This window comes from Oryzias melastigma, linkage group LG3 (assembly GCF_002922805.2).
Source record: "Oryzias melastigma strain HK-1 linkage group LG3, ASM292280v2, whole genome shotgun sequence".
Lineage (NCBI taxonomy): Eukaryota > Metazoa > Chordata > Actinopteri > Beloniformes > Adrianichthyidae > Oryzias > Oryzias melastigma.
The window spans coordinates 6,374,376-6,389,268 of record NC_050514.1 but is presented as its reverse complement, the minus strand read 5'-3'; the positions used below and the strand labels follow the sequence as shown (position 1 = coordinate 6,389,268).

At 41.3% G+C, this 14,893-nt stretch overlaps 1 protein-coding gene across 9 annotated transcripts in view; it reads left to right on the top strand.

Moving 5' to 3' along the window:
- Positions 1-13,069, top strand: part of nav2a (neuron navigator 2a) — a 235,859-nt gene extending 222,790 nt beyond the window's left edge. For all 9 annotated transcript variants that reach the window (XM_036217057.1, XM_036217061.1, XM_024294964.2 and 6 more), the window contains 16 exons: positions 836-919; positions 1,008-1,131; positions 1,764-1,927; positions 6,570-6,742; positions 6,816-6,969; positions 7,109-7,295; positions 7,378-7,478; positions 7,562-7,657; positions 8,856-9,030; positions 9,139-9,374; positions 10,318-10,469; positions 10,580-10,651; positions 10,735-10,931; positions 11,512-11,630; positions 11,900-12,100; positions 12,172-13,069. In XM_036217057.1, the coding sequence (XP_036072950.1) occupies positions 836-919; positions 1,008-1,131; positions 1,764-1,927; positions 6,570-6,742; positions 6,816-6,969; positions 7,109-7,295; positions 7,378-7,478; positions 7,562-7,657; positions 8,856-9,030; positions 9,139-9,374; positions 10,318-10,469; positions 10,580-10,651; positions 10,735-10,931; positions 11,512-11,630; positions 11,900-12,100; positions 12,172-12,297 (2,361 nt within the window). In that variant the 3' untranslated portion in view covers positions 12,298-13,069. The remainder of the gene's footprint in view (positions 1-835; positions 920-1,007; positions 1,132-1,763; positions 1,928-6,569; positions 6,743-6,815; positions 6,970-7,108; positions 7,296-7,377; positions 7,479-7,561; positions 7,658-8,855; positions 9,031-9,138; positions 9,375-10,317; positions 10,470-10,579; positions 10,652-10,734; positions 10,932-11,511; positions 11,631-11,899; positions 12,101-12,171) is intronic.
- The last annotated feature ends 1,824 nt before the right edge of the window (positions 13,070-14,893 follow it).

Here is a 14,893-nt window from a genome sequence, read left to right as displayed (position 1 = left end):
CATCGCTTAGTCATCGACCTGTGCTGAAGGGCAAAGAAGCCAAAATTCCAGTAAAGGTTGAGGCAGAAACCACTAACCAGGCAGTACATGCCTGGATCCAGCCATTAAAGAGGTTAAAGTCCCAATTTGATCAACTTTGGATCTATTTTTAAAGAGTTTCCAATGGTCTTTGAATTCACAAAAGATGTAATCTTATTGGAAAAAAGTCTAAATACACAAAAAACATTTACGAGAATAAAGTTATCTAGTTATGAGGAAAGAAGAACTAGTTTTTTGAGAAAAAAGTTGTAATTTATGAGAAAAAGACTCAAATCTAAAGGAGTGGAGCCGTAAAATCGTGAGAAAATTAGTGGCAATTTTACTAGAATGAAGTCGTAAATTCATAGAGAAAATGCAATTTTGCATGGAAAAAGTTGTATATTTATGAGGAAAAGTTGTAATATGAAAAAAAAGTTGTTCATTTTTTTAAAGACTCGAAAATTTACGATAGTAAAGTTGTAAAATTATTTAAATTCAGATTGTAGCGTTTTTAGTCAAAATGTTTAAAAATCTGTCATTTTCTTGGACATAACTTCTCCAGAGCTGCATGAGATCATTAGATCATACGATTATTTTTTTGTGTGATTAATTAATCGTGACCTGTAATTAATTATTCTAATTAATTTTTTTAACCCAATGAGTTTGTGAGATTGTGGTGCTTAAGAGATCAAAATAAATAAATAAAAACTCAGAAACAGAATTTTAATCTTCCATTGTCAGAAAAATGCCACAAAAACAACACAATTTTTGATGGAGTGGGTCTTATTTTACAGTACCTGTTGTTTACCTCTTGCAGGCTCACCTGGTGGCGGCGTTCGAGCAGAGTCTGGGCAACATGACCCTCCGGCTGAAGAGTCTCACCTTGACTGCAGAGCAGAAGGTTCAAGTCCTGCTTTGCTCAGATGAAGGTGCTCATCACCCTGAAGATCTTCCTTTGGCTCTAGCTTCTTCTCTTCTTCTGTCTGAAGGACTCCGAGCTCAACGAACTTCGGAAGACCATCGAACTCTTGAAGAAGCAGAACGCTGTCGCTCAGGCCGCCATCAACGGAGTCATCAACACGCCTGAACTCACACCCAAATGCAACCGGACAGGTACATGCTAACGTTTGGAAAAGTCTGGAGTTCATGTGTTGATAGACAAGTTTTCAAGCTCTACGTACAAACAAATAATTTGCCTAACATAATTTAACGTGACTCTTGTAGCTCCAAAAGACTTTCTGTAAACTCCAAATTCTCTGCAGTTTCTATGTCAACAAAAGTCCACCGCCCCAATTGGAATAATTATTCGTTCATGTACCGAACGTGGAAGTAGGTCGTGCATGTAGCTCATTCTATGACACCAAGTCTCTCATATATCAGAATAGAGCTGTAAAAGAAACAAGATTCACCAGATTTGACATTTCACACCAAAACTCTCCCAACTGTAGGTGGCGGATATACAGTAGTAAACAAAGAAGGAGAAGAAGAAGCCCATCCCTGCTTGTCCAGTGTGAACACCATTGGCTTGATGTGTATTCAATAACTCGCGTTTAGTGCGTGGTTCAACGCTGTCACTTGACCAGTGTGTCTATAGCTTTAGTGTGAGTGTGTTCAGGGTGTAACGGGGTTAACTCCAGCAACCCTGAAAGTGATTCAACAGTTCTGAAGATGAATGGATCTATCAGTAACTCGAGATCATTTTAAAGTAGACAAACGCACGTTTCCTCTGCGCTGCATGTCTTCAGGTGGTAATAATGGCAGTCCGCAGCAGCAGCAGCCAGACCTGCGCATCAGGCGGCAGCACTCCTCCGACAGCGTCAGCAGCGTCGCCAGTGCAACCAGCCACTCCAGCGTTGGCTCCAACATGGACGCTGATGCTAAAAACAAGAAGAAGAACAAGAAGAACTGGGTAAACTTTATTAACCAATAAGCATTTACACTATGTTTGTCTGCATCTGTTGGGTTTACATGTTTGGGTTTCTTCTCTTTAGCCGTCTTTCACTGGGGAAAAGGTGAATACACATGACCTCATGAGGGATTGATTTGGTTTTCTGTAGATGGGAAAACTTGCAATTATTAGTAGCGTGTAGTAGTTTTGGCAACTCTTGTTTTTAAGTATTTGTTAACTTCTCATTTGTGTTAATAAAAGGCGCTCTTGTGCACCGGAGGGAGAGTTGAAGACGAGGACGTATGACACTTATTTACTCTTATCTTCCCTGAGACTGTCCGTATCTCAAACCCGTTGTGTCCGTCTGAAGTGGAGTTTTGTTGCTCAGACCTCAGTTGATGTCGCTTCTCGCTGTAGACTGATAGCGGACCCTCATGTGTGCGCTCGCATCAGCGTAGGTGTAGATGAGACCGCACAGGAAGTTCCTGCATGCGGGCGCTGCTCAAGTGCACACTATAGGGGCCGTGTGTGTTGGAGTCTTCGTGCTAGACCGTAAAAGACCCTTCCTTTCAAGCTTCAGTGATATGTCATTGATCTGTGTGGAAGTCAAACCACCCCCGGTGTGGGGGCTTTTGCTTGAGTCATCCTCCCTCTGTAAGCCATCAACACAGCCGACCCCATGTGAACATCTGCTGTTTTGTCTCTCTGTCTTCCTTTGCTTCGCTTCATGTGGCAGGTGTATGAGGTAAGAGTGGTGCTGGACAAAAAGAAGCCTCACCCCTGCTCCAGATGCAGGTCACTAACCTCAGTCCTTCCTTCTTTCCTTCCCCGCATCCTGTCCTTCCTTCCCTCTTCTCTGGAATACTGCCCCTAAATGAGCGCCTCAGCTGGCTCTTTAAGACATTTCCACCTGGAAAAACATAAAAAAAATAATAATAAATCATTCCTTCAGAAAGTGGAGAAAACAGAATTTGGAAGATTTTCTTGTATTTATGGAGGATTTCCCCTTTAATTAGACACTCACAGCCTTAGCTGTGAGTGTCTATTTAAATGGAGAAGCTCTAACATTTGTTTAGTCCCTCCTGGAGGGAGTTTCAGTTTGGCCAGCAGGTGGCGATCTCGCTATAGCATTACACCTTATTCCAGAAGAAGAAGAAACTTTGAGGAAAAAACTCTGCTTTAGGCCCAAAATGGTTACTGTAAAAAATATTTCCTTGAAAGAGTTTAGAAAATTAATTCCATGTGAGTTTATTAAGATGTTCATTTACTCAGCAATGAATGTTTAGATTAGCTGACCATTAGCATTAGCCGTCTTATGGAAAATCTTATTATACGTTAGTTTCAAGCTAGCAGACTTTGACATATGTTACCATCAAGGTAGTGGACATTAGCATCATACATTAGCATCAAGCTAGCATACTTTAGCGCTATATGTTAGCATCAAGCTAACAGACTTTAGCATTATATGTTACCATCAAGCTAGCGGGATTTAGCATTATATGTTAGTGTCAAGCTAGCGGGCTTTAGATTTCCACATTAGCATCAAGCTAGCATACTTTAGCATTATGTGTTAGCATTATGTGTTAGCATTAAGCTAGCGGCCTTTAGCATTATATGTTAGCATCAAGCTAGCAGACTTCAGCTTTATGCGTTAAATCGATCTCTACTTCTATGGATCGATTTTTGATCTATCAAGCTTAGATCGATTCAGATCAATTTGATCAACCCAGCCGTACTCAGAACATGGAAAAAATGTTTCTTTTTCCACATCAGGTTGTGATATGTTTTTGCACGGTTTGTGCTTTTTCAGGATATATGAGGGCGATATGAGTTTACTTTGGTTATTTTAAGTTCAAACTGCTGCATTGTTGTTGAAAAAAAACAGGAAGTGACTACAAAAGCTTTGAGTCTTTTCACATTAAATGAGGGGTTTATTAATCTAAAAAAATATGCCTTTTTTAATTTTAAGTTGTGAGGCTTCACACTGCAACATAGTTAAACCCTTTTACATCAAGTTAGTGCAGCCGTTGATTATCAAAATATACTGTGTAGTCTGTTTGTTTTAATCCATTTTTAAAGATAAATACGTCAAAATACAGAATCTGTGTTGGAAACGTTTAAACCAGACTTGGAGGTGAACTATGTCATTGTCATTACAAGAGGTTGAGCATGTTCAAAATTCCAACTAAACAAGACTGTGCATGTGGTGGAATTAGACTAAATTAAAAAGAAAGCGTAACAAAGTGAACAAAAAAATGATTGTATTGTTGAGACTCCCCTGTGATTACTGTTTTGAGTTTCACTCCAGTGAGATTCCAAAACAGCATTTCATTGCATTTGTGACCTTTCTCTGGACGGTTGAAGCTCCTTGAGTTCTAGCTCTTCCAGTGCAGATTGCTGATTTTTTTTAAGATTATGTAGGGGATGTCCATCATCAGAGATCCCATGATCACTTTCAAAGAAATAAATATTCAATCAATAGTCAGTACTTTAATCTTGTTTATTTTTAGGTTTAAATCGTTTTTCAGTAAAAGCCGACTATTTGATACACGGTGGGGCGTGTTACCATGGTAATACCCAGTGCACTGATCTCGCTCTGCTGCAGCGGAGGAAAGTGATATATACGCTTCAATTCATGTTAAGAGATCATGCGCATCATTTCAGTTTTCACCTTTACAAACTATTTCTTTCATTAATTAACAATAAAATTATTCATAAACAAATATTTACTGTATCAATCAGTGAGTTAATCCTGAATATTTTACATCTGACATTCAAGCAATCCCAATAGTAAACTCAAGAGGGCGCTATAGAAAAAAAATAAACACAGACTCCATCGTACCCAGACTTGACACTTGAAATGATGTTTATTTTGTTATCTCTTGTCATACCGGTATTTCTTTTTCTTTACTCCCCTAGTGGTTAAATCGCTCATTGCTGTCATTTCTGTAAAGAACCACAACTCGCCACAGGAATGGGCTAGAAACTATTTTTTTCTCTCAATTTCCTTATATTTTTTCTCTTCATGACTAGGCCGTATGTTTAACGACCTTGATATAGAACTTTCCATCCAGACCTTTTTTAAGGGGTTCATTTTAATTTTTTAATCCAGACGACCAGAATCGAGTATTCACCTGGACCATGGTATAAATTCTATTACCTTATACAGGCCAGAAGTTGCCTGCAGTAACTTCTGGTTTTCAGAAAAGTTTATGCACAATCTGAAATCATCTCTCCTCAACATGAGTGGTGATGTCAGGATGAATAGTCCACGAAATAGAAGACCTAAGATGATAGCTTAATAGCTGCTGTTGAACCCTTTCCAGTAGGGCTGGATATCAATAATAATTTCCGTAAACATTTCACAAGAGCCTGAACCGGTCATATTCAGATTTTTTCCTATTCTTTTGATTCTTCAATTAAATTCAATTTTTAGTTTACACTAGTTTACAATTTTTAGTTTGGTTTGTTTTAGAAATACATTAAAAGCCTACTATATGTTTAAAATATATTTATGTTATTCTGATACTGTCATACTGTAAAATGTATTAGTGTAATAATGAGATTGTTAATATCATACAGTGTTACATGGTTTCTCAAGCATTTAAGCTCCAAAAAAAATGTTCAGATCATTAATATTGTAAAAATTGTTCTGCTTCTCCTGGAGGACGTTTCAGTTTGGTCACTAGGTGGCGATCGCACTATAGCATTACAGCTTATTCCAAAAGAAGAAGAACATATAACTAAAAAGCAGTGTTTTAGACCAGAAATGGTTACTTAAAAAAATGTGCTTGACAGAGTTTGGAAAATTTATAGTGGTGAGTTTATAAAGATGTTAATTTAGACAGCAATGTAAGTTTAGATCAACTGAGTGTTAGCATTAGCCGTCCTATGGGAAATTCCATTAGACATTAGCACCAAGCTAGCGGACTTTAGCATTAAATGTTAGCATCTAGCTATCAGACTTTAGCATTAAATGTTAGCATCAAGCTAGCAGACTTTAGCATTATGGGTTAGCATCAAGCTAATGGACTTTAACATTATGCGTTAGCATCAAGCTAGCATACTTAAGCATTGTACGTTAGCGTCAAGATAGTAGACTTTAGCATTATACGTTAGCATCAAGCTAGTTGATTTTAGCTCTATGTGCTAAATTACTCTATATTTTTATGAATTGATTATCGATCTGTTAAGTTTAAATCAATTCAAATCAATTAATCGATTTTATCAACCCAGCTCTACTCTCCAGTCTAACTTGAAGTTTCTTTTCAGTGGTAACGGACACCTAAATGGAGCATGCTCGACAGAATTCTTACCCTATGTCTTTGAATAAAAAAAAAAAAAAATCTGCGGTCAGAAAAATGATTTTTATGTTCTTGAGATTTCAGTCTTGATGTACAATTTCCACAGTAGTGAAAGGTCGACACTGTTTGATCTCATTTGTTTCTGTTCTTCAGACGTTTTGTTTACTTGTTGGAGCTGAAAAACCAGCTGTACTTAGCGGACATGCCAGCTCACCCATAACCCCTTTCTCCTTCACTAGTAGATCTGCTGCTGCCGTTTTGCACCACCTTCCCCAGCATGTCCTCCTCTCCTGCTCTGCTCTTCGTTTGGTTTGGAACGCCGTCATTCACCAGCCTTTGTGTGTTTTCTGCTTCCGCAGCTTCGGAGCTCCTTCAAACAAGCTTTCGCCAAGAAGAAGTCTCCCAAATCCGCCTCTTCTCACTCAGACATCGAGGAGATGACAGACTCGTCACTGCCGTCCTCCCCCAAGCTGGCTCACAACGGCACCTCGGCCACCTCCCACATGCTCAGGAGCACTCACTCCAACTCTCTGTGCGTACCTGACTGCAGCGCTGTGACGTCAAACGTGAGCATTTGCAGTCTTTGAACTGACGTGTCTGTGCAGCCTCTCAGAGTGTTTGGACAGCGAGGCGGAGACGGTGATGCAGCTGCGGAGTGAGCTCCGGGAAAAGGAGATGAAGCTGACTGACATCCGCCTGGAGGCTCTCAGCTCTGCACACCAGCTGGACCAGCTCCGGGAAGCCATGAACCGCATGCAGGTCTGAAGATGTCCATCAATCTTTGATCTCCTAGATGTGTTTTCATGAACCGAAGATGCAGGTTTAGAACTGAAAGGCTCAAGGAATGGTGCTTGAGAGGATTTCCAAAAATCTGAAAGGACTTTTTTGTGTTTGTCAGCTGGAGATTGAGAAGCTGAAAGCAGAGAATGACCGACTGAAGCTGGAGAATCAGGGGAGCAAGACGGGTTCCCAGGTCTCCATCTCCTCCTCTCCACCGCCTCACACACACAGTCAGCCTGCAGCGCCTGGCCCAGGACTCTCTCAGCACAGCCTGAACCTGACCTCCAGTGAATCCACCAGCCTGGGTACGACTGGGAGGACACAGTCTGTTTATTGTTTTAATGGCGCATGACTAAAGCAGACCAAATGTGGCTTCGCCGTCTGCAGACATGCTGCTGGATGACACCGGCGGTGAGGGAGCAGCCAGGAAGGAGGGTCGCCACGTGAAGGTCGTCGTCAGTCTGGATGAAGGAAGCAAGTGGGGAGAGGTGAGGGCGGATCCGTGCTCAAAATGTCACGACGGACAAACACACGTCAGTTAGAAACACAGACACGTGTTTCTATGTTACAGGCGAGCCAGCCTCATCGCTTTCTGATCGGTTGCATCGGAGTTTGTGGAAAAACCAAGTGGGATGTCCTGGACGGTGTTGTACGGCGCCTCTTTAAGGTAGACTAAATGATTACTGTGTTTTTAGGGTATAAAAGGGATTTTTAAAAAAAGGAAGGTACATGTGCTTGTTATTTTCCCACTAACTACCACTAGAGGGCACTGTAGTTATGTGGATCAGTATTTACTATTACTACCGCACTGATTTTAAGTGAGATTAAGAGTTCAGTTGACTTGTTAGCATGTTCTAAATGTTCTGATTATCGGAATAATTGTTTGTATGTTGAGCTAACATTCTAGATTTCTCTTTTGTTTCATGAATTATCTGCTCCTGAAAATTTAAGTACGAATATTTGGGATGTCTAAGATCGCTGATCTGTGATTTTTATAAATATATAAAATGTTATTCTGGAACAATGTTTATATATTGTGCTGACATGCAGAATAATGTTGGATTTTAAGTTTATTAACTAAAACGAAGCTGAAAGAGCAGCGCTACTGTCACAGGAAGTAGATACAATTTCAAAATAAAGTGTTGGTGAAGCTTCCTGTATTCAAAGTAAAACTAGCCAGAGATTTTTTCTCGTCAAAAACTGAGAACTAAGTTCTGCTCACTGACCATAAGTTCTAAAAAACGAATTAGCTTCAAAACCAGAGCTTTAGCTCCATTGTTTGCATTCTTTTGGAACGATTCTGAAGCGGAGAAACGAAGCTTCGTGCATGATGTAACCAACATGAATCAGCTGAAAGCGCAAATTTTTATACCTGGTTTTCTTCAAAATGTAATGCTTAGAACATAAAGTGATACAGAACGTTGAGGATGGAAAAACTGTGCAGAAAATTCTCAGGTTTTGTAGTTAAATTATCCAAAACAACAATGATTTTTAAGTTGTTTATGTTACTGCTGAACTTAACCAGAAGGTTGACAAAAACCTAAGTTTAAATTGACAAACACTATTTCTTTCTATCTAAATCTTTGTATATTTTTATCAGTTTTGTTGATATTAAATAAATAAATAGTAAATTTAATCCAGAGGTAAAAACATTAAAAACAGAGCTTGGGGGAGACAAAAAAAAGGCTAAAAATCACTCAAATAACACAACAATTGTGTCTTAAGAGAGGAAAAAAACAGAATATGTAAAAACAGTCTGACTATGTATTAAATTGAGTTTCAGTTTCTGTCAGCAAACGTTTTTTCATGCTACAAGATCTGGGATGGTCTTCAGGAAGCGGTCTGACGCTCAGCTTTCCCCACAGGAGTACATCTCCCACGTGGACCCGGTGAGCCAGCTCGGCCTCAGCACTGACAGCATTCAGGGTTACAACATCGGGGAAGTCCACCGGCCCAGCAGGCCCAGCACCACCAGCACGCCGGAGCTGCTGCCGTGTGGATACCTGGTGGGAGACAACTCCATCAACATCCAGCTGAAAGGTAGCAGAGCTTTCAGGAAAGTCCTGTGGAAGCTGTCATGGTCCACTGGTTCTGTCACCATAACGTTGTTCTCTTTTTATCATAAATAAAAGTTGGGTTCTTTTCCAGGTGCGAGCAGTGAGAGTGTGGACTCTCTGGTGTTTGAGACGCTCATCCCCAAGCCGGTGCTGCAGCGCTACGTCTCCCTGCTGAAGGAGCACAGGCGGGTCATTCTGTCCGGCCCGAGCGGCACGGGGAAGACGTACTTGGCCAATCAGCTGTCACGGCATCTGCTGCTGCTGGAGGGCCGACCTGTGACCCCAAATGCTGTGGTCACTTTCAACGTGGACCACAAGTCCAGCAAGGTACACCAACACGCCTCGTCGTTATCTACTCAAGCAGGTTGTCGATCATTCATAGAGCGGAAATGTTTTAGGACAATTTCTGTAGAACTTTCAAGATCCCAGCAACAGTTTTGCAAAGACAGTCTGAAAGATTTTAGAGAACAATTTTGTGAGTAAAACGAGTAAAACATTTTCCCTCTCTTTGGGATTCTGTTTTTTTTTTTAATAAGGCTCTAAATTTATTAGAATATTTGTTCCCAATTTCTTTTTTTAAAGGTTTTCATAAGTGATTTATTTAAAATATTATTACAATAATCCGTATTTCTGACCTTTGCATCACTTTTTGTTCCCTCCATCTCTTTTTTTAACAAACAAAAAAACTGCAAAATATCCATTAATATACATTGTACATCTATACAAAAAGTATAAATAAGGGAAAATAAATAAATAAATACAATAAAACTGCATAAAATGCCTGGGGTCGAAACAAACAAAAACATTATACAGTGAGTAAATAAAAGTAGGATCAATAAATTGCAGAGTTTAAATTTTAAATTATTTTTGATCTCTTTGGCATTGTGTTTTTATTGTTAAGAAAACCCCTACATTTATTAGAGTGTTTGCATATTTGTTCACAATTTCTTTTTTTAAGGTTTTAAAAGTCATTCATTTAAAATATTATTACAATTATTCATCACATTTTTTTCCTCCTTCTCTCTTTTTTTTATTTAACTTTATTGTAAACATCAGTTTAAGTACAAAAAACTGTGCAAAAAACCCATTAATACACATTGTACATCTATACAAACAGCATATATTAAAATAAAAATTAACAAAAAATAAATGAGCATAGCATTCCTGGGGTAGAAACAAGCTAAAACGTCATACAGTGATCAAATAAAAGTAGGATCAATAAATTGCAGAGTTTCCATTTTAAGTGATGTTCTGTCTCTTCGGGGTTCAGGAGCTGCATCAGTATCTGGCAGCTTTGGCAGAGCAGTGCAGCAGTGCTCCAGAAGCAGACTGCCCTCTAGTGGTCATCCTGGATAACTTGCATCACGTCGGCTCACTGGGCGAGATCTTTAACGGCCTGTTCAACTGCAACCACCAACGCTGGTCAGTTCCCACGCCGTCAATGACGAATGATGAAGCATCAACGGATGACGAGAGCAAAATCTGTACAAGTACATTTTATGATGACTGTGCATTTTTCCCTCTTACTTTAGCCCTTACATTATTGGCACTATGAGCCAAGCCACGTCCTCTTCCCCCAACCTGCAGCTTCATCACAACTTCAGGTAATCTGGCTCCTCCCACTCCAGGAAGCTTTTCTTGTGAGGATTTTGTTTTCATGCTGCTGATCGATCTTCTCTCTGAGCAGGTGGGTGCTGTGCGCCAACCACGTGGAGCCGGTGAAAGGGTTCCTGGGTCGCTTCCTGAGGAGGAGACTAATCGAGACGGAGATTGGGAGCAGGTCGCGCAACGTGGAGCTGGTGAAGATCATCGACTGGATTCCGCGCGTGTGGCAACACCTCAACCGCTTCCTGGAGACTCACAGCTCCTCGGATGTCACCATCGGTAAAGAGAGCTCAGTGAACATGGCGTTTCGAACACGTTCTTGTGTTTTTTTTTCTTGTGATGGAGGACAAATATGAAGCAAGCTAGAAAAGTTTCATTACCTGTGATAATACTAGTGTGAATGCTTTTAGCTGAAAGTATTCGCTGAAGATGCTGAAGCTTTTTGCTGAAAATGGTGACACAATTTACTTTAATTGCTGAAGGGATTTACTGAAAATGCAAAAGTGATTTGTAAAATGTTAAATTTGCTAAGAGACTGGAAATTTTCTTAAAAGAACTTTGAAAGAGTGCTGAAGTTGACCTAAATTTCTGAAAAAAAAAGTAGTAAAATTGCTTAAAAATCCCTAATACAGGCCAGTACAGGCCATGCAACAGTCCCAGTCACACCTCAGAGGTGAATTTCTAATGAACTCCTGCCGCTCTGCAGAAACTTTGTCCTATAAGTGTTTGGATTTTGGCTAAAAACGACGGAGAATGCCCTGAGAATAAATCAAAGATGATGGGAGAGGGACTTCAAAAGCCTCTGAGGGGATCCGGCTCAGGATGGAACGACATCACGGGTTGTCTTTGTCTTCCACAGGGCCCCGCCTCTTCCTGTCATGCCCCATGGATGTGGAGGGGTCCAGGGTTTGGTTCACTGATCTCTGGAATTATTCCATCATCCCGTACATGCTGGAGGCTGTCCGTGAGGGGCTGCAGGTGACAAACACACTCTTTTTTTTAACATTTTTTTTCTTTTTAGCTGGAAAATTCAGTCTTAAAACATAAAATTAGCATGTTAGTTTAGGCAAGTGAGTCATTTCCATATGTTCTTTTAAATGGATGTTTGGCAGTAGATTTTATAAGATACATAAAAAAGTAAAATATTGTCTCTTGTACTGTCTGAGGAAGTATCGTGATACGTATCGTGCCGAGTGCGATTCTTATCGGCAGACACCTCTAGCGGCTTCATTTGTCTGTCTCTGCAGCTGTACGGCCGCAGGGCACCATGGGAGGACCCTGCAGCCTGGGTGATCGAGAGCTGCCCGTGGTCGACCACTCCCCCTCCCGGTGACTGGCCCCCACTCCTGAAGCTCCGCCCAGAGGACGTCGGGTTTGACGGTTACTCCGCCCCGAGGGAAGGAATGCGGAAGGAGCCCGCCCAGAGCGACAGCGACGCAGACCCGCTGGTGAGCAGCAGCAGCTCGGGCTGCCCCGTTCCACTGGTGTCCCACGCTGACGTAAACTCGTCTCTCTCCAGATGAGCATGCTGATGCGTCTGAAAGAAGCTGCTACGTCGTCCAGCCCGCAGAGCTACGACAGCGACTCCAACAGCAACAGCCACCAGGAGGACATCCTGGACTCGTCCTTAGAGTCCACCTTGTGATGCCGTCAAAGCACAAAGGACGCGAACACTCGAGAACTCTTTACTGACCGGATCGTTTTATAGCCCAGAAATGCAGCCGCCTTGATTTGGGTGCAGGTAACCCAAACCGTAAAGGATCCAAGAGTTAAAAAGACCAGACTTTCTGCCGTTTCTGTCCTTTTCACCGCTGTTGCCGTGGCTCCTTCGTTAGGAGCTTCAAATCTTCTTCAGCCAGACTGAAGGAAAGCACCCAGCCCGTCCTCATCGATGGGGCGCCGCGTTGCCATTATCATCATCACCAGCGATTCGGCTTCCTTTAACACCAGTCCGATCAGACGGAGATCTTTTGCTCTTCTAAGCTGCACTGGATGAACGCCGCCTGAAGAGGGCAGCACTGGCTTTATGACCTTCTGATGGACAGACCGGCAGTTCCTTCCTCCATAACATCCATGTTATCCCAGATGAAGCCAAGCATTGTTTGAAATCACTCTTCAGTTCCTACGACTTTCTCCTGGAGGATGTGGTGGTGACATCATCCCTGCATGCAGGCTGGGGGGTTCCTCTTCATCTGTCAAGTGCCTCGGCTGCTTAATTTAAGGAAAACTGAATCTGGAGCTGCTGCAGCTTGAATAATGGGACAACAGCACCTCTACAGTCTTGAAGCTCAAAAAAGTATTTTTGGATGAAAGCCTTTAAACTCAAAAGAGCCATGTTTGTCCTTTTCCTAATGACAGCTTAAAGCTCATCAGTCACAGTTTTTACCACTGCAAGATAAATACGTTTGTCAGAGTTACACGTTTATCACGTTGACAGTATATGAGAACTGGACTGAGTGACCCCTCCCCCCTTGTGTTCCAAACAGCAAGTACCTGCTGGCTCCAAGAAACCCAAATTTCTTTTCATTTTATTTTATTTTCAAACTTATTCAAGCTATAAATGGACCAATCAGAGGCCTCAATAAAAGTATGTACTTCCTGGAGCGCCCCCCCCCCCTTCAAAAATTTGATTGACAGGCTATGTCGGAATCCCCGCCCAAAGCCCTTACTACTAAAAATTATATATTGCAGGACTGTCTAATACCCTGGATTTCATAAAAGAAAATCAGACACCATGCTAGCTACGTTTTGCTAAACGCCGGATATGACGTCACAGATTTCATGAACTGAAAATTAAGTCAATACGAACATTTCACGAGGTCTATTTACGACTCCACTGTGTTTTGATGATCAGAACATTCATTCTTTATTATAAATATACATTTAATATACATTTTATTTGCAAAAAGTGTTTCACTGCAATGCATTGTGGTCTATATTCGCAAATGTAGTGAGCACAGATGCATGCTAGTTTTTCACAAAGACTTCTGGGAAATTTCTAGGGCACTCGATTTTGGAATTGTGGATTCAGACAGCACTACAAAATGGTGAATGCATTATATAGTGAGTAGCAAAGAAATTCGGACACAGCTACCGACTCTACCAAGTCGGCTTTTAGCGTTAGGGGCGTGGCCTTCCAACAAGCCCTCTGCTGATTGGTTTAAGTCATTGCAATGGAAATGTTGATTCAGACCGACTCAGACCAATCGCTGCTCACTGATGTGGTCTGGCTCCAACATGGCGACTGAATTGACTTAATTTGCTTGGAACCAGAAATTTGTCATTTTTTGTTAAATCAATGAAATTTATTCATAAAAAAGCGCTGCTCATACCTTGCGCAACCCGAAGTACTTTACATTTAAAAGTAGGGATTTAACAATTCAGTCACTATTTATGACAATTCGATTCACAGTTTTAAAGTCACAATTTAGATTTTTTTTTCTCAACATAATGAATTAAAGGTCTTTTAAGGCAAAGTCGTGAAGCTGCGTCCGGGAATTTGGTTAAAGTTCCAATGAAAATGTAGCGTTTTAGGGTGAGCGACAAATCTCTGGTTTGCTTAAATTTACACTAATAGTTGCAGCTGCAACATCACGACATCCTGGAAGGACTTGACTTATGTGAAACACAATAAAACCCAACCCACCCTCCATTAACACATAAAACCCATGACCCCACACAATGGATTATGGGTGACATCACCCGCTCGGTCCAGTTCTCTTATACAGTCAACGGTTCATCCTCACGTCACATAAAATCTGCACAAACCTCATCCGCCGTTTTTTAACCCCCTGAGCACACTGGCCGGCGCCGGCTGCTGTAGCACAAATCTCTGGTGCTCGACAACAAACAATGCCTTATGCTTTGCTAAGATGATGTGCATTCGCTGATTTTTGTTCTTTGATTTTGGTCCAAACGGCTGTGAACTTGACAGGGCTCAGAGCTGACTCTCTTCCTGCAAAGGACGTGAAGAGTCACTGGTTTGCTCGTGTGACCCAGAAAACCAAGCAGGAGTATTAGCTGGTGCTATAAAGCAGAACCTTTAGTTATATGACTGACAGGGTTAGGATGGATTCTTTACCCTGTCTTTATTCTGCTGTCATGCTAGTATGAGCAAGACAAACTCTAACACTCTGGTGTCACAACCAGCCTATAGAGACAGACAGACAGACGCGCTTCTTGGCTTTCCGAGTTTTTTTACCGCCGATCCCTATGCAACACTCACTTTTTATCTCTCAAAT